We start from the raw sequence: 18,667 nt of genomic DNA, 5'->3' as shown, positions 1-18,667 counted from the left end.
CTCCGAGTGGCGCCTCCAGCGCAGGAAGCGTCAAGAAAACTCTTTGCCCCGGCAAAAATCTTTTCTCGCGATCGACCACTCTCCCGTTCCATTTGATTTTAAAATTGGCAGAGCAAGAGGAAAAATGACTCGAAACGAGGAAATCGTCGGAGCATGAGGCGGACGCGAACCGGCTCGATCGATAAGTCCGACCGCCCCTCGCCGTCGGTTGACGGTTCCTCTCTCCGCCGTTCGCGGCGCGGCGGTCGAGCGATGGCTCTCGGAGAAGGAGCGGAGGCGAGAGCAGGAAGAAGCTCGGGACAGTTGGCCGTGCGCGAGGCAGCGCGAAAGCTCCGTGGGGTACATCCCGTAGCTCGCGAAAACCGCGCCGTGCGTAAATCGTCGGGCATCGCGGTTGATACGTCGAAGGTACCTCCCGAGACATGGCCGCGTCGGGACGGCGGGCGATCGCGCACCGGCAGTGCGAGCCGGAGTAACCGAGGGCATCCGCGCTTTCCTCGCGATCCTTGGGATTGGCACGTCGAGCGGCGCGACGCGTCGGGGTCCTCGGGCGACCCCCGAGACCCTCGGGCTCGAGCCAGAGCCATGGTCTCGAAGGTGGACGCGAGCATCGGGTGCGAGCCGCGCTACGGGACCCACCAGCGCGCGCGCGACATGGGCGACAAGGCCGACGGCGACTTCGAATTCGCGATCCCGCCGGAGGCGCCGGTTTTCGAGCCCACCTCGGAGGAGTTCCTGGACCCGCTGGGCTACATCGCGAAGATCCGCCCGATCGCCGAGAAATCCGGCATCTGCAAGATCAAGCCGCCGCCAGTGAGTGTCCTCCCCGAGGAGACCTCTCTCTCTCTCTCTCTCGCTCCCGTGCGGGCCCGACCTCGCGAGTCCCTCTCCCTCTCCGTCCCTCTCGAACGCCTCGCTCGGCCCGGAGCGTCGCGAGAGCGAGAGAGAGAGGACGCCCATTGATTTCCGGCCCATTTCTGGCGGCGGAGGTTTTCCGACCCCTGGGCCCTTTAAAGGGATCCCGGTCGTCCCGGTCGGGACTCCGTTTATTTTTCGTTCCTTCCCGGGGCTCGTGGGACGCACCGGGCCACGAGGAGGCGAGCGACTCGCGAGGGAGGAGGAAAGAGAGCGGACCTCTTCGCGATAACGCGTTTTCGGTCACCATTGTAAACCACTCGGGAGGGCCCTTACGTCACCCGGAGCGCGAAACGACGGGTCTTCTCGGCCCCTGGGGGTCGGGAAACTCCCGACCTGACGAAGAGGATCCTCCACGAAAACTCAACGTGGGAACGAGCGGAGATTCTCGCAGGGGCCATTGTTTTGAGAATCTTGCGAAGTAACGGGAGAGAGACGGCGAGACGCCTCGCGTCGAGCGCTCGGGAGGAGGCTCGTCGACGGACCAGGATCGCTCTCGACGCGAGGAATATCCTCGTGGGAGAGCCAGGAACCGCGGAAGGAGGTTCTCGAGACGGACCATGGCGGAAATGGCCGAGCAAAGAGAACCCGACACTTGCGTCACCTGAAGCACTGCATGTGACAACTGAACGTCTTAACGCGTTCGATAACGCCCGGAATCGTTTGCCGGGGTTCCGGGCCGATGGAAAATCCACGTCGTACGTTTTAATCGCGCCTTTTCTCCGCGTCGCTTTTTAGGCCGAGGAGCCTTCCGCGATTTACGAGACGTCATGGCGGAGGAAAGCGATTGCCCCGAAGTCGAGCTTCGCCCGGGAAGAAAAGGACGGAATTGACGGACGACGCGGAGAAAACGCCACAGCAGGCAAATGGACGATCCTGAGCGGAATCGTCGGGGCATCCATTGTAACTCAAAGAGGACCATGGCGGAAATGGCCGAACTCGGAAAAACGACGCTACGTCCCGCTGGGAACGAGTGAACGGTTTCGGAGATGCCTTTCGAGAGACCCCGGAGATTCCGAGGGTGGTTTTGCCCCTTTTTGGGGACTCTTCCCCAACTCGCGAGGGACGTGGCGGAAACGGCCGAGTGAACGGAACTTCGCGTCATTTCGCAGCACCGTATCGAACAAACGATCGAATTCCGCGGAAATAACGGCCGGCCATGTTTCGGAGAGTGGGAAAAGTCCAGCGGCCCTAGAGGTGGATCAAAAGAGGCTATTATTGCACCTCGGAGACTCGTTATGACTTACGCCGGAGATAACTATGGCGGAATTGGCCGAGTTCTCGGGGAACGAACGCCTTGCGTCCCGAGGCCGGAAGCGAAAATCCTTTTTCTCTTTTTTTTTTTTCTTTTACCTTCCTTTTTGTGGAACGTCCCGGGCCACGTTCAATGTCGGGAAAGGCAAGGAATTGACGGCGGCCCGTTTATTTTCCTCCTGGAATTTTCTTGAGAAATGGGTCGGAGTTTCCTCCGGGGTAACTGCGACGCGACGCCGCTTCTTTAACGAGACGGATCGCGACGCGAATCGACCGCTCTCTCCGTATATCCGTCTCTTGTCCGGACTGGCGAAATTGCCGGGCAATAAATTTCTCCGGAAGGGAGCGAAGGGGCGAGGCGGGAAGGCCGGAAAAGTAACGTCGCCGGAGTCGGGGCTGGAAGATTCAAAGGGTGTCGAGGGTCGTCGGGGTGATTACATAAATTCGCCTGGGAAAACCGGCGAGAGGACTCGCGTCGCTCGTGTCGGACCTCGCCGACCCGGAGAAGAGAAGAAACGCGAACGCAACGCCAGCCGTGGCTTGCGGTACTACAAAATTCAACGCTAAAATGGCCGAAGCAATTAGAGCGGCGACACACCTCGGAAAAAGGTGGCGTCGCTGGAAAAACCCGAAGCGAGGGATTCCGGCCGATCGATCGGACGTCTCTTTTAACGAAAAGGAACGACAAAAAAAATATATTATTAACCACTCGCCCTGGAGATGCCGGGTGAACGACCCCGCGAGACGCGCACTTACAAAATAAGGCGTCAATTATCGGTGACCATCGACGTCCACATCCGATGCATTAAACGAGTGAGGTGAAAAGGTGCGAACGCCAGTGCAAATGTAATTACTGCCGTGACATACGGCATCGGAAAGTTCGACGATAAAATGGCCGGAACTCTCGAAGCGACGATAAATCGAGGCAAGAGGTTGTCGCGGGCCGATCGATCGCTTGGGAAAATATTCGTAAAAAAGTTCCGGACCTTCCAGCGGTAATTAACACCTCCTTGGGAGTTGACGTGGGACCGAAGATTACGAGTGGCCCGGAAAGTTCACCGCGAGATTAACGCGGAATGGAACGTAATCGTGGATTGGGAAATTCGGAGGAGGCTCCGACAGTTCCCCCGAAATTCGCCGGAAAAATGGCCGAGTACGAAAAGAAAGTGGAAGATTGAATGGTACTTCGGAGCAACGACGAGGCTTCCAATATGTCCACCTTCCTCGTCGCGGCGTGGAGTTCGTTTTATTTGTCTGCGCCGTAGACGACGCTCCAGATGAACCTTTTAGATTACGACGACAGAAGACGGGTTTTCACCGTAGACGAGGTCGCCGATGTTTACGCAGAAGAGTCGGGAGGAACTTCGAAATCGATGAATGGAAATGCTGTCGCGTTGCACCATATGGTACTTCGGAATTCACGGATTAAACGGGAAGAAGCCGACGAGGAGGAAAGAAAAACCTCGAATGGCGAACTCTCGACGTAACCGTATACGGCGATTCGTTGAATAAATTATTACCACGCCACGGTTATCGTAATTTTTCAGGCAAGGGGCTGGCAAAGCGCGACGTAATTCGGCCGAGGAAAGGGAAAAAGCGATCGTTGCTCCTTTTTCTTATTTTTAAGACGTATACCCCGTACACGAGGAGATAGAGGTCGCGAAACGCCTCGATAATTATATTAACCGGCGACTGACCGAGAGTTCCTTTCGGGCTTCGTCTTTTTCGAGTACTCGAATCGATCCGCAAATTCGAAACGAGGCCTTCGTGGTTTTCTCGGGGAAACCTCGACGAAGTGCTTTCCTCTCGGCGAGGGGAAAACGAGGGGAAAATTAAATTGCGCGAATGGCCGCTGGATTACCGCACCCTATCCTATGCTCCGATGAGTCAAGGGGACAATACGCATACGAACACGGCCGAACGCGACTTTATGCGGCCTTTGTAAAAATATTTTTTTCTCCACGGGCAGGGCGAATTTACTTGTCGCTCTTGTAATTCCGTAAAACGCAAAAATATTCGTTTCGTCGATTCGAGGACGTTGACTGAAATATACCGAATGCGCGCTGCAAGTAGGAACCGGGATGCGGTATATCGATTACGCTGATTTCAAAGCGGTATAAGTACCTGCAGACCGGAAGCGTTTTTAAGCGAACAAAGGGCCCCTTGGTTCTGGCGCAGCTGGGGGAACGCGTCATATAGGGCAAAAGATTCGACGGTGAAAGTAAAATTTGAAAAATATTCCGGAGGCTCGACTGGTCGCGGGTGTACGTTTTTAATTTATTAAATATACGCGATACCTTTCCTTCCAGAACTGGCAGCCGCCGTTTGCTGTCGACGTCGACAAATTCAAGTTCGTCCCGAGGATACAGAGGCTCAACGAGCTCGAGGCCAAGACCAGGATAAAGTTGAATTTTTTAGACCAAATTGCGAAGTTCTGGGAACTTCAGGGCTCCTCCTTAAAGATCCCCCTCGTTGAGCGAAAGGCTTTGGACCTGTACTCGTTGCATCGGATCGTTACGGAAGAAGGTGAGATTTTTTTTTTCCCTTACGATCTCTCGTAATTCCTTTTCGAGGGAAACGAAATTTTAGTGCCCGGAATGCTGAACCGAGGCTAAATAAATGTTCGTTCCGTTGATCCGTTATATTCCGTTGCTTCCGTAGGTGGAATCGAAACCGTAACGAAGGAGCGACGATGGGCGAAAATCGCGAACAAATTGGGCTACCCATCGGGCAGGAGCGTGGGCAGCATTTTAAAGAACCATTACGAGAGGATCCTGTACCCCTTCGACGTCTTCAAGCAAGGGAAAACCTTAACCGATTTAGTAAGTGGAGGTCTCTCTTTGTGCCCGTGGAAAGATTCGAGGAAAGGGAGAGCACGGTATTTATTTTCGATCGTACCGATGTTGTCTGCTCGCCTCTTATCTCCGCGGGTGCATTTTTTATGCCTGGGAGGAGTTCGGACTTTATCGCTTCACAACACTTCACTTCTATCGTGCGCGGTTAAATCTATCCTAATCAACATCTGTGGGGAAGAACCGGAAAAAATGAGTCGTCGAAATGTGTGGATTATTTAGTGAATACCTGCGATTGTAGTATTAAAATATATTTCCCTCGGGAGTAGTCCCGCGGGAATTTAACGTTTGTTCGTATCGTTACTCTTTAGAAAATCGAGCTGGAGACGGAGGAGAAGCCAGAGAAAAACGAGAAGAAAGACCGCGACTACAAGCCCCATGGTATAATATCGCGGCAACAAATTAAACCTCCGAACGAGAAGTTTTCGAGGCGCTCGAAACGGTTTGCCGGCCAGGAGGAGAAACATGGAAACGGCTTGCCGATCAAGCAGGAGGATTGCAAGGAAGAGTGCGAGTCCGATAACGAATCTAAAGACGTACACAAATTCGTGGACCTGCAAAGGGATGAAGATAGCAAGGACAGCAAAGAACTGCGGAAGTTGCAGTTTTACGGTGCCGGTCCGAAGATGGCTGGTTTTAATACCAAAGACTCTAAAAAGGGGAATAAGACGAGGGGAGTCAAGCTCCACTACGACTTTGATCCGGTATATATACTTTTACCGAAAAATGTTTCTTACGATGATCTCGAAAATTAGTACGTTTCACGAATTGATCTTTTTCCTTTTTATTAGCTGGCAAAGTACATTTGTCACAACTGCGGAAGGGGCGATACCGAGGAAAGTATGCTCCTTTGCGATGGATGCGACGACAGCTACCACACGTTTTGCCTTTTGCCACCGTTGACAGAAATTCCAAAAGGGGATTGGCGCTGTCCAAAGTGCGTCGCCGAGGAGGTTTCAAAACCGATGGAAGCTTTCGGATTCGAGCAAGCCCAGAGGGAATATACTCTACAGCAATTTGGCGAAATGGCTGACCAGTTTAAAAGCGACTATTTCAACATGCCCGTGCACGTGAGTCCGTTTATCTTTTTGGAGGAATTAAAGCGGTATTACCCGAGCGTATCGATACTTCGCATTTACTGTAACTGGAGCAAAATGGCGATTCTGGAAACACCGGTTTAAAGGCTGCAGAAAAAGATCAATAAGTCCTCTACCGCTTTGAAGTACACGTTGTCCCAGGGTATATACGGACAACTCAAAGTTTATTTTTATCTCTTCAAAACACCTAAAGGTTACAGCGGTGTACTTGTATCCAGTGGTGACTACGGCCAAGAATGAAATTTTTTCTCTTCGAATTGATGCTACCGGTTCGTAACGATGCTTAATGTAGGTATTTGTTTTATATTTTATAGATGGTACCGACATCTTTAGTAGAAAAGGAGTTTTGGCGAATTGTTTCGTCGATCGACGAGGACGTCACCGTCGAATACGGGGCGGATCTGCACACGATGGACCATGGTTCTGGATTCCCGACGAAAACTAGCGTCAATTTATTTACCTGCGATCAGGAGTACGCCGAGTCGTCCTGGAATTTGAACAACTTACCCGTTCTACGCAGCAGCGTCTTAGGCCACATCAACGCAGACATCAGTGGCATGAAAGTACCCTGGATGTACGTTGGCATGTGTTTTGCGACGTTCTGCTGGCACAACGAGGACCATTGGAGCTATTCCATTAATTATTTGCATTGGGGTGAACCAAAGACTTGGTACGGTGTTCCTGGATCCCTAGCCGAGCGGTTTGAGCACTCGATGAAATCTGCGGCTCCGGAATTATTTCACAGTCAGCCCGATCTGCTGCATCAGTTGGTCACGATTATGAATCCTAACATTCTTATGAACGAAGGTAACGGCATTCGATATTTAGACCTTGATTAAATTATAAGTTTAACTGTCGTGACGAACGTTACGTTAAAATTACATTTATTGATTTTTTTTTTTTTCCAGGAGTACCGGTATTTAGAACGGATCAACATGCAGGGGAATTCGTAGTCACGTTTCCACGGGCCTATCACGCTGGTTTTAATCAAGGCTACAATTTCGCAGAAGCCGTGAATTTTGCCCCTGCGGATTGGGTAAGTTTATTCCAATAAAACGCTCTTAAATTCTTTTTAAATAAATATTACCAGTACATAACGTCATAAAGTATACCATTTATTAATGTTTCGAATTTTTTTATAGCTGAAAATGGGTAGAGATTGCATTACCCACTACTCGAATCTCAGGCGATTCTGCGTGTTCTCTCACGACGAACTCGTCTGCAAGATGTCATTGGATCCAGATTCTTTAGACATCGGAATCGCAACTGCAACTTATCACGACATGCTGCAGATGGTGGACGACGAAAAGAAATTACGGAAAAATCTTCTGGAATGGGTAAGTTGGCTTTTCTAACAATTTTTAATAAACTTCAGTTTGTGCCTAACCTTTTCGATCCATTCTGTAGTTTATTAGTCATATCCTTAGAACTTGATAGTTGTTGACTTGACTAGATGTTTATGCATGGTTTATTTTTAAAACAAATATAAGTAAGGCTCTAAGTGGCACGTTCAGTAGTAGAAAGAAAGATTATTTTAAGGTAAGTGAAAAACCTGTCCCAAGCATTGAACGAACACATGAGAATCCATTTACCAAAAAGTTATTGCATAGAAAATAATGATTCAATGATAATTATTCGATTTTACTTCTCTTGAAGAATATACGAACAGAGCATTTCACGGTTTATCTTCGCTTCTAGTCTATCACTTTTAACGGTTCATTTGAATCACGTTGTAAGCAGGGTTTCCGTACATTAACATGAAACATTATGAGAAGGGAAGACTGTTTGATTTGTGCGGGGTCGCGTGGTCGGCCATTAATGTGCCCACTGTTGCGCTATTGGCTGATCCTCCGCCGCCATTTTGGTAACATGGCGACACACCGAACGCTCACCTGATGCAATCTGGCAACATTGGTCGCGATGCCACATGCCACTCGCCACATGCTAAGGCGCCGTTCGTTGTCCGGCTGTAGGTTCACCCACTGGTACCCAATACCCGCGCACGGTTGCACACAGTCGACACGATCAACACAGCTGGACGGTGCACCGCTCGCCGCATCCCGGGAGCGTATGTGTGCCGCCGCTGCCAGTCGGTCAGACGTCGCGCACGAACCCGTCGTCCACGTTGCTTTGCTTCGCGCCGTACCGCACACTCGGACCGTGGATTATACTCTCGTGCATTAATTGCCGTGCAGGCACGAAACGCATCGCGCCCCTCGAGGCGATTTCCGGTAATCGGTCGCAGTTCACGGCCTCCAAGCGGTCGGCTCTTAACCATGCTTTTGGTTTTGATTATGTAACTTCGTAACCAGTGAGTAGAGGTTATGTTTTCCATACCACATTCCTATCGCCACGACGCTCCTTCGGTTTTTTCCAATGCTTTTTTTACTGTATTTCGCTCGTACGGTTTGTTCCCTTTTGATGGAGGTATAATACTTCAAACACGTATTTGCGTGCCTTTGGTGTAAATTATGGTCGGTATTTATATGCTAAGCATGTCGCACGCTCGGAGAGCACAAGGCTACGGCTCGTAGGCGTTTCTGTGATTCTTTTGATGCGCTACTCGGTGTATTCTTTAGAATGAGGAATAGAGGCGAGAGAAAAGTAATGTGCTGTTTTGAGATTCTTTGGAGCCATCCAGTAGTATTGTAAATTTTTAGATTGCAGTAATTCCATTGTACTTGGTTTGAAGTATTTAATATCATCTGGAAATAAAAATTAGGAAATGTAAATTTAGCACTGTCGTCTTTGTTCGTTAATAATACATTTTTATAGTAATGCATAATTATCTCCTGATACTGACAGTTGCTATGTATGTATTGTGCTCAGGGAGTAACGGAAGCAGAAAGAGAGGCCTTTGAGTTATTACCCGACGATGAGAGGCAGTGTGAGGCATGTAAAACGACTTGCTTTCTCAGTGCGGTGACCTGTTCGTGTCACAGTTCGCAATTGGTGTGCCTGCGGCATTTTACGGATCTCTGTGATTGTTTACCGGAGAAGCATACGTTACGATATCGGTATACTTTAGACGAATTGCCCATAATGTTGCAAAAATTGAAACTTAAGGCAGAGTCGTTTGACTCATGGGTTACCAAAGTGAAAGAGGCAATGGACCCTCAAGGTGACAAAATCGAACTCAGTGAACTAAAAGAATTGCTGAACGAAGCGGAAACAAAGAAATTCCCCGAAAGTGAACTATTGACGGCATTAACAACGGCGGTTCAGGATGCTGAAAAATGTGCTAGCGTTGCCCAGCAACTTTTAAATAACAAACAGCGAACTAGGTTAATACCGATTTTATATAATGATTTTATTTTTAAAAATAAAAATTTCAAGTGTAGCGTTTGTAAACTCCTGGACTGTTTTCAGGACCAGGCAAACTGTGGATACCAAGTACAAACTTACCGTCGAAGAGTTAACTCTTTTTTATAAGGAAATTACGAATCTATGTTGCGAACTTAAGGAATCTGATGGAGTAAAATACATCTTAGATCAAGTCTTACAGTTTCAAAAGGATGCGGAAGAAATAGAATCTGACGGAGATAATTGCAATGTAGAGAAGCTTGAAAAATGTATAGACTTTGGAGATTCCATTTGTATCGAGTTACCTCAACTTGCGCGCCTGAAACAAGTAAGTTATATTTTGATTAGGTTTTATACAACATTTTTCATAATATTCTAGAAAGCATGTTTTACGCCGTTGTTAAATTGTTTCAGAGGTTAATGCAAATTCAATGGCTGGAGGAAGTGAAAGTGATTCAAGAAGAACCAAAATCCGCGAGCCGAGAAGATATAGCTCAGTTGGTGGAAAAAGGAATGACTATCCCCCCGCATATCAGCATTGAGACTACTCTAGCTAAGCTGCAGCATCTTCTTGTCAACATTGAAAAGTGGGAGGAAAGAGCCAAACTTTACCTACAGACAAAAAACAGGCAGACCGTGACCGCCGTCGAAGAATTTCTTCACGAAGCCGAAGAGATCGAAGCATATTTGCCCAGTCTGGACAATTTACAAGACACTCTGACAAAGGCCAAAGGTTGGAGCAAAACTGTAGAAGATATCCAAGCGAGAGAGAACTTTCCGTATTATGACACATTAGACGACTTAGTCCGCAAAGGTAGAAACATCCCATTACATCTGGATGCTCTGCCGATACTCGAATCCACTTTATCCCAAGCAAAATCCTGGAAGGAGCGGACGGCTAGAACTTTTCTTAGGAAAAATTCTCACTATACCTTGATGGAAGCTCTGTCTCCGAGAATAGGTGTCGGAGTTCAAGCAATGAAGACGAAAAGAAATCGGGGTGACGAGTCCGTTGGAGCAGTTTACGTTTGCGACACAAAACTTGACGATACGAATGACTCGGCCAACGTTGTCGCTGCTTTCAAGTTGGCCGAGCAGCGCGAAATGGAAGCCATGCGAAATTTAAGAGAGAGGAATATCTTGAAGACTGCCATGGAAGATGCCAGGTACTGCGTTTGCCGCAGACCGAGGTTTGGCTTAATGTTGCAATGCGAGCTGTGCAAGGATTGGTTCCATTGTAAGTTGTTTGTGATCTCATTACTTGGCTATTCTCTTGTTACGCGTTTCTACTTTTTCTATTCATTACATAGCGCACTCATATTGTGGCCACAGAATTTTTAAAAATAAACCTAGCTCAGACGTTTGTCAATCATAAATAATTTAGGCATTTCTGAATTGCAAAAGTAACGTTCTGTACAATTCCAGCAAATTGTGTTCCCATGCCGAAAACAACGTATAAAGGTAAACTGCCAATGTCACGGGAGACCAAATTCCTTTGTCCATGCTGCTTGAGATCTCGTAGACCTCGTTTGGAAACGATCTTGGCGCTTCTAGTAAGCCTACAGAAAATTCCTGTTAGATTACCGGAAGGGGAAGCTTTACAGTGTCTCACGGAGAGAGCGATGAACTGGCAGGTACGTTATTAAAAAATTATTAAGCATACAGAATCCTGGAATACCTGCCAATATGCATCATTGATATCTGATTTTACATTAGGATCGAGCTAGGCAAGCTTTGGCCACGGAAGAACTTTCCTCGGCATTGGCCAAATTATCGGTACTTTCGCAAAAAATGGTCGAAGCGGCAGCTAGAGAGAAAACCGAGAAAATTATCAGTAGTGAATTGAAGAAGGCAGCCAACAATCCTGAACTTCATCAAAGAGTGCAAGCTATCGCTCCTCTCAGCGGGGTGCACTCCGATGACAGTGCTCCTAGTACTATCGTAAGTATTTAACGGTACCTGATAATAACAATGTCTATTAAAACTATGCATATTTTAGGACGATGATGACGACGTAGTTACCATTGACGACGACGAGCCCACGTGCAGTACCTTCAACAGTAACGAACACACGTATTCCTACGGTAATTATTATCCTAACGTCAATCATTTCTATTTTTATTCTATCGTCTAATCGTCCATCTGTCTGTCGCGTGAAGTGGTCTTCACAGTTGTCACTTGTTATATGCAACAATGTTTGCTCGTAGTCTCGAAGTTCCAGCCCAAGGCTCAACCTCACAATGCCGAAGCTGCCGTTATTTTATCGGACAGTGCAAGGATGCGGTTAGAGGAGTTGATGATGGAAGGAGACTTGCTGGAGGTAGCTTTGGACGAGACCCAACACATCTGGAGGATTCTGAGCCACACGAATACTCCAAATAGCATGCGAAAGTACGCTGCTTTCGACGACGTTCGAGCGGCCGTTAATCATGACGCCAGGGAGATTAAAAAACGCGGTAGAAAGCGAAAGTCGGATGAGTTTGAGTTGCTGAAAAAACTCGGCCGGCAGAAATTAGAGGAGAACAATTTGATTAAACGAAAAGGCCTGAACAAGGACAAGAAAGTTCTAAATCCTCCAGGACAAGTGAAGCGCGGCCCGAGAAAGGTAACGATCAATGTGGTTGCAGAATCGGTGCAATCCGCGGATCACTAGCCATTCGTTCCCGAGGACCAAGTCGGTTAGCTCGATTTCAGTACAGTTATGATTGCAGATCAAACGCAAGGAAGGAGAGGAGGGGCCCAAAAAACGAAGGGGCAACCGGAAAAAAACTAAGCAAGACACCTCCGACGAAGAAGACGATTGCGCTGCCGTCAGCTGTTTACGACCAAGCGGTAATTACGTTTTCTAAATTAAAGTTGAATTTTGAAAAATCGAATTTTTTGTCAATATTAATATCGATTTTTTCGCGTCTAGGTCGCGAAGTAGATTGGGTGCAATGCGACGGTGGTTGCGACGGTTGGTTCCACATGCACTGCGTCGGTCTGGATCGCACAAAAATAGCCGAGGAAGATGACTTTATTTGCAGTAATTGCAAAGACGCGGATCAGAGTGCAACGGTATGTTAACACGACTCGATCCTTGGTAGAGTTTCAGATTTATTTTCTGGCTCGTTTTCGACTGCTTGTACGGGAGCGGCTGCGTTTTGTTTTCGAAATTTCTGCCCCCTTTTAAAAGAAGAGAAGCTCAAAATCCCTGCAGTTACGCGCGTCGATCGGTAGACGTAACTCTATCCGTTCTGCACGATCGCTTTCGTGACTCCATCCAAGTTTGCAGAATTGGATGATATTTCAAACGAAACTAATCGAAAGACTTCGACGAACGTTATTAGTCACACCTCGGTGAAAGTGCTAAAACTTTCTCAAGATTAGATTTCAAGTGGTCGTTACCTCGAACGGGATTCTCTAGCAAAGGCCCCAGCTCGCGTAGCGTAACTTGGAACGAATCTCGCTAGCTGCGCTAGTATCAAGCTTCACGGAGCATCGTATCTTTTTTCTTGTGTGTTGTACAATGTAGTTGCGAGCGCCAGATCCACTGGCCGAATCATTAGGCCTGGATGCACTTCTTTCCCTTTCTCAGTCCCAGGGGTACCACAGCACGGACACCGAGCCGGAGATACAGGAGACGTCGTCCTTCGTCAGGATCTACTAGCCCCGAAGCGCCTCCAGCTAGTTTTGCACAAAGCTACTATGGTACAGAAATCCAAAAGCCACCGACAATGCCGACGAAAAAAAAGTGTCGGCGACAAAATGAGAGAGAGGTCCTCGACGGAAAGGACCGCGAACCGATTGTCGCCTGGGCTTGTCGACATCCCAAAGCACCGAGGCTGGTGGTCTTCGAGAATTCCTAAATACCGAAGGTAAAACGTTGAAAGATGACTTCCCGAAAAGGGAGAGAAAGAGAGACCGAGAGAAAGAGGAAGGGAGGGTGAGGAAGTAAGAAACCAAGTGGAGAGGATAAAATTGCGAGAGTATTCCTACGCATTCTGATATGAACAGTATCGCCAAATGTACGTCTTCGTTTCCCTAATTTTAATTACGACGGGCGAGCTTGGTTACGCGCGGATACAGATTCTCGTTTACTTTTTACCTTCTTGGGACTGACGCGCTAGTGCGGTCGCAAACATTCTAATATTACCCCAGAGCGATGTTTCGTTTTTAGTATTCTACGTTAGAGTGGATCCCGGCTGTTGTCGCACGGAACGGGATAACGTGTAATGTCTTAATACCCACCGTGGATAATTATTTACAGAAAGGATGAGCGATTCGTTCATGTCGGCCTGGGTGTATCGGTTAAAGTGTTCTTTGAGGGAAAGAAAGGGGGGCTCGAATCGAGTTACCGCATCGGGAACCATTATTCTCTTTTTTTTTTTTCTGGTGTGATATCGTAAGGAACCGACCACGCTCGGTTTCGCTTTCATTGGCTTTATCGTTATGGTACTCTGTATATGTTCTTCCTTACTTTTTATCGACGAGGAAATGCGTCTAGGAGAGGACGAATCTTTTGTATCGCGGATGTGCTCGTCGCGGATGAACCGCGACACGCGATCGTTCCTCGTTTACTTAACTCGATGCACGGTTTTGTCGATGCCCACAGATTGGACGTTATCGTTCGAACGCTCGATAGATGCCGATACGCGAGACGATGCGGAATGAAACGATTTTATAAATAAGGAGGCATTCTTTTAGTGTCGTAGGTCAGAGACGACGGTCTCGCGCTACTTCTCACCATGTGTCGCCGCGATGCCATGTCGGGATGTGTCTCGAGGGCTGCGGTTTGTCAACTACTATACCAGTATATCGTGATGCTAATACGATAATGTTTACTCCTCACTCTGTATCGTCATTTTCGTTTGAGAAATGCACAAAGATGCGACATTTTTTCATTACATTGTACGATAGTAATTGGAGGTACAACAGATTTTTTTTTTATTAATCGTATGGTGCTCTCTGGTTTCTCGGAAACCGTACCTGCTTGGTATTGCATTTTTAGCAATTTATCGTTTACAATAAATCGGTAGACTCATTTTCATTCAGAATACGGTTCACTATAATTTGCGTTAAAATTTAGTGATCTTGTAAATTTATGTATTAGCATCATGTAATATACGCAGCACACGAGATACCAGTGATAGGGAGTAAAAGATTCAGATGTGCTCAAATTCTCCCGAAACGAGAACAGTTTCTCGCCGCGGCTTTACATTAAAGGATCCTACATAGTTATTAGAATCGTCAAGATGTACGTGTAAAGATTTTGTAGACTGATTAAAATGATTTTCGCGCGATTCGCTGGGAGAAAGAAAGATCCGTTTAAGTTGTTTCATAGTTTTTTTTTTTTTTACTTCGTTAACTTACCGCGATGGCCGGGACTCGGACGAGCTCCCGTCCATTACGCGGCGTGTACAGACTGGGTATAATATGTATTAAAATAGATTTATATCGTTCATCGGGAAACAATCGATGTGTAAGACACACGTAGATGTACAAAAGAGCGAGAGAGGGGGATAAACGAGGGACTTTTCAAAAATTCAGCATATCTACTATGCCTTTTTTTGGGAAGTTTCGATCAGTCTATATACACGCAGCGATGTCTTGCATCTTGGCTAAGTGCGCCGTGAGGTCGTCGTTTTCTTCGTGTAGGTGTAGTATATCTCGTTTCATTCAAGTATTTATTCGTCGCGGATTCACAATTATTGTGTCGTTATCCTCGCGAAAGGTGTCAAAGTGACGTTCGTCTTTATTCGACCGGTGTTTATTTAATAACTTATCGTCAAAGCTTCGGAGTTGGCCGCATCGACATTTCGACCTATGTCTATTCCAGGATTTTTTTACGGTAAATCCACGATTCCTATAATAGAGAGTATGCGTGAAACCGTTATTCCGCTTATTTCGAGACGATATCAACTTAGGAGTCTTTTAAATAGCAGTTGTTAATGACGACGTTACGACGTTCAGTCCGGGCTGACTGACTGACTTAGCAATTGGATGCAAATTACACAGTAAATTTGGATGTTCTATCGCGGCGAGAGCCGTCGCCTAATGCCTCCGAAAGTCCCTTTTGATATTGTCAGTTGTGATATTTGTTTATAAAATGAGGGGAGCAAAAAGTAAAAAAAAAAAATGTGTACTGATTACTATCTTCTCGGGACTGGATTCTTTATTGAACGAAGAAAGGATCCAGCGAAACTCGTGCATGTTCTCTATTCACTTTGTTGCCTTGTAAGGTACGATACAGTCGAGCCGAATAAATATCGATGCGCCAGACTCTTGACAGAGTTGGGTCGAGCAGTTGCTTCTCCTTCCTGCTACGAGTACAAAAGTATCGACATCAAAATCAAACTCGTTTGCGTTGAATTTACAAAATAGTTCACTTATTACGGATTCGTCCGACTGTTTCTCCCAACTCTGAACCATACCGCGACAGTCTCCATTTGCGAGCATTGCCAAACGCTGACTGAAAAAAAAAGAGAAAAAATCACCAAGAAGTCTCATCGTTCTCGCGAGAAATTCAAATTGCCACGTCTCCACTATCTTCCTGGCCGTGAGAAAGTTTCTTGTTCTCCGCGTTAATAATGTCCAGAATAAAATCCAATGCGGCGTCGGAAACTCGACTTCGCGCTTTGCGAAGTCTCAGAGTCGAGAGATCTAGTGCACATCGTATGTGACAATTCTCTCGAATGCGTTGTAGATGTAGCGGGTGATTTTTAACTATTGGGTTGGTGCATAAGTTTCTGCGTATTTTTTTTGTAACTAGTTTTCCTAGTTTAAAAAAACTCACCAACTTATGCACCAATCCAATACTTCGTCAGTCGGGGGATGTATCTCGCGGGTCCACTCTGGGCCGGTCGAATTTCTCGCAGCTTAAATGTATTGTAAAAAGAAGAAAAATCAAAGAGCGAGACTCGTAACGCGATTCCTCGGTGTCCGGCGCAAAAAGCGTGGCAATCGTTAACCAACGATCGAGCGGCAATTTCGGCGTCGATGTGCGAAAACAAGTGAACAAACGTCATTTCGCGATCCGACATTCGACGCGAGCGAGAACGTCCAAGAGACGACCGGTTACTTTCTCGGTCGAGCCCGCAAGAGGTGTATTAAATTGGTTAATGCATCGGACATTGATAATCGGAAGTGATTAGTTGGAACGTACGTATCACCGAGATGCGCGGCATTCAAAGCGCCCGTCTAAGTACACTATGTATAAAGAGGAAATTTTATTCTAGGCTTAGAGGAGACGACAGAGAGAGCGAGAGAGAGGGAGCGTCGCGTGTCCGAACGCGAAACTTTGTACAATTAAAAAAAAAAAAAGGAAAAAGGAGAAAAACACTGTTACGATTAATCTCGAACTTTTTAAGTGAACTTAATATGTTAGCGGTATTGTAATTAAGGGTATATTATGACGACGTATGACACACACAGTACGTTTTAAATACACGGGTACGTGTTCCGTTTAAAACAGGCTGTGAAGGAAATAAAGGTAGAGTCAAAATGACGTGACGCGTATATATATTTTTGTAGACTTGAGATGTGGCTGGCGGGCGAAGCGCCGCGGGTCTCAATTTATTTTTATATCTGGAGATAACGATACGCGCAAATTTGATAATTGCAACGGCGGAGTGTCATTCGGCGCGATGAATTCGGGCCAAACGTTTTATGGGGAGCAAAGGTGAGAACGGGACATGATTCAAGTATGAAATTTTAGTAAGGCCCCAATAGCTCAAATTCGCTGGCTCGATGATCCGTATTTATGAAGTGCGCATAATTAATCTCCATATCAAAATGTTTTTGAGTCCCGCGGCGCTAATGTAGCAGGGCTTAGGGAAGCAACGCACGGAGTTACCGTGTTCATTTGCATCGTTCCTTTTCACCGATACATCACTACGAGGTGGTTATTACATTCTGTTTATCCTCGAGGTTGTTATCTCCCTCAAAATCCTTTAGCTCGAGTAACGAGTGGTTTTGTACTTACTGCCGCAGGATCACGTGAAATTTCAACGTTCGTTCCGAGAGCTCCTTCTTACATACAAACGAGAAGGTTTGTCGCGAAATGTTGTTTTTCTCTTATCGCTATTTGTTTCTTTGTAGATTTTATCCGTCCACTTTTCGATTCGTGGAAGGTGAGATCCCAAAAGTTACGAAGGAAAACATTCCGCGAATTATTTAAAGATTAAACGACGATTATTTCGGAAACAGCGAAATCTTCTGTTGCAGATAAGATATCGAACCAAACGTCCAGTCGCAATCAACGAGAACACGTTACGTTACATTCGCCTCGCATTGCTCCCTCTTTTACGATTACTACTTTAATTAATTTAAGAATGGCATCACCAGTGTATCGCTATTACGATTTATGGTTCGAAATCCGATTGTTTTTTTGCTTTAACCGATTCGACACCGAAAGAGAAAGTTTCCTCCGAGTAAACTCGAATTTTTACCAAATTGGGGTACGACGTTATATTTGTTCGCCACTAGGCTTATCGGTCACCTTTCATTCGAATGTATTTTCAGCGATTGTTGCCTTGTTAGTATTTTGTTCAATTTTCTTTTTTTTTTAATTATTATTATTTACTTAGTAAGAGAAATCTTACGATGCGCGAAGAAACGTGGCTTTGCATTACGGTGGTGTACAACCTTCTTCGTTTTTTTTTATTTAGTATCCCCTAATCATCATCCCAGATAGATGAGATAATATAGTAATATAGATCTGTTAAACCCTCGCGAAGAATTTACCCTGCTAAACTTATCGAAAACAAGGTAAAGTTATAGTTAATCGCATAAATCACTATTTTACTATATGACACAGAGAGTGTAGGATAATCCATCGTACACAAAATTCTAGATACACGCAGATATTTATGAACTGTACGCATAGAGATAAAAGAACGGTAGTTATAGATGTTTATTTGTAAGATCTTGTCGTATTGACTTTCGGTAAAATATATCAAATATATATGTGTATATACATACATTTATACATATATGTACGTGTACCGTTAAAAGTGTAATTATTTCAAAGCAAACAAATTTCATCCCGAAGGGCGGTATTTTTTTTACGGCCACTGATCCCCAAAATTCTACTTGACACAAAATTTTCTTCCATTCGAGTTTGCATCTAGACTTTTGTTAATCTTATGAAGAACCTAGAAATCTTATCGTCGCATTCGTTTTATTTTATAACGTGCATTTGGTACCGATTTCATTACGAGCAAGAGTCTTTGCATTCCTATAATTATTACGACCTTGTCATCGAAG

General features: G+C 46.1%; 1 protein-coding gene across 3 annotated transcripts; it reads left to right on the top strand.

Moving 5' to 3' along the window:
* Positions 1–299: 299 nt before the first annotated feature.
* LOC105699705 (lysine-specific demethylase lid) lies at positions 300–16,907 on the top strand. Of its 3 annotated transcripts, none has more exons than XM_012424905.2 (18): positions 586–813; positions 4,479–4,695; positions 4,831–4,991; positions 5,333–5,725; positions 5,813–6,091; positions 6,433–6,925; positions 7,027–7,154; positions 7,261–7,455; positions 8,948–9,402; positions 9,488–9,749; positions 9,836–10,658; positions 10,847–11,055; positions 11,138–11,362; positions 11,421–11,505; positions 11,629–12,026; positions 12,133–12,253; positions 12,336–12,478; positions 12,999–16,907. In XM_012424905.2, the coding sequence occupies exons 1-18, from the start codon at positions 586–588 to the stop codon at positions 13,068–13,070; spliced, it is 4,887 nt and encodes a 1,628-aa protein (XP_012280328.1). In that variant the 3' UTR covers positions 13,071–16,907. The 3 variants fall into 3 exon arrangements, with proteins under 3 accessions (XP_012280330.1, XP_012280328.1, XP_012280327.1); XM_012424904.2 differs by having other exon boundaries at positions 12,936–16,907; XM_012424907.1 differs by lacking the exons at positions 12,336–12,478; positions 12,999–16,907 and having other exon boundaries at positions 300–813; positions 12,121–12,255.
* The last annotated feature ends 1,760 nt before the right edge of the window (positions 16,908–18,667 follow it).

This window comes from Orussus abietinus, unplaced genomic scaffold (assembly GCF_000612105.2).
Source record: "Orussus abietinus isolate OABI.00-Male unplaced genomic scaffold, Oabi_2.0 scaffold10, whole genome shotgun sequence".
Taxonomy (NCBI): Eukaryota; Metazoa; Arthropoda; class Insecta; order Hymenoptera; family Orussidae; genus Orussus; species Orussus abietinus.
This window is presented reverse-complemented; position numbering and strand designations above follow the sequence as displayed.

Excerpts from the sequence above, each read along its gene's own strand:
- LOC105699705 (XM_012424904.2), top strand. The coding sequence starts at position 586 with ATGGTCTCGAAGGTGGACGCGAGCATCGGGTGCGAGCCGCGCTACGGG. Across the intron at positions 814-4,478 it reads GCAAGATCAAGCCGCCGCCA|AACTGGCAGCCGCCGTTTGC; the intron begins GTGAGTGTCCTC and ends CTTTCCTTCCAG. Across the intron at positions 7,456-8,947 it reads GGAAAAATCTTCTGGAATGG|GGAGTAACGGAAGCAGAAAG; the intron begins GTAAGTTGGCTT and ends TATTGTGCTCAG.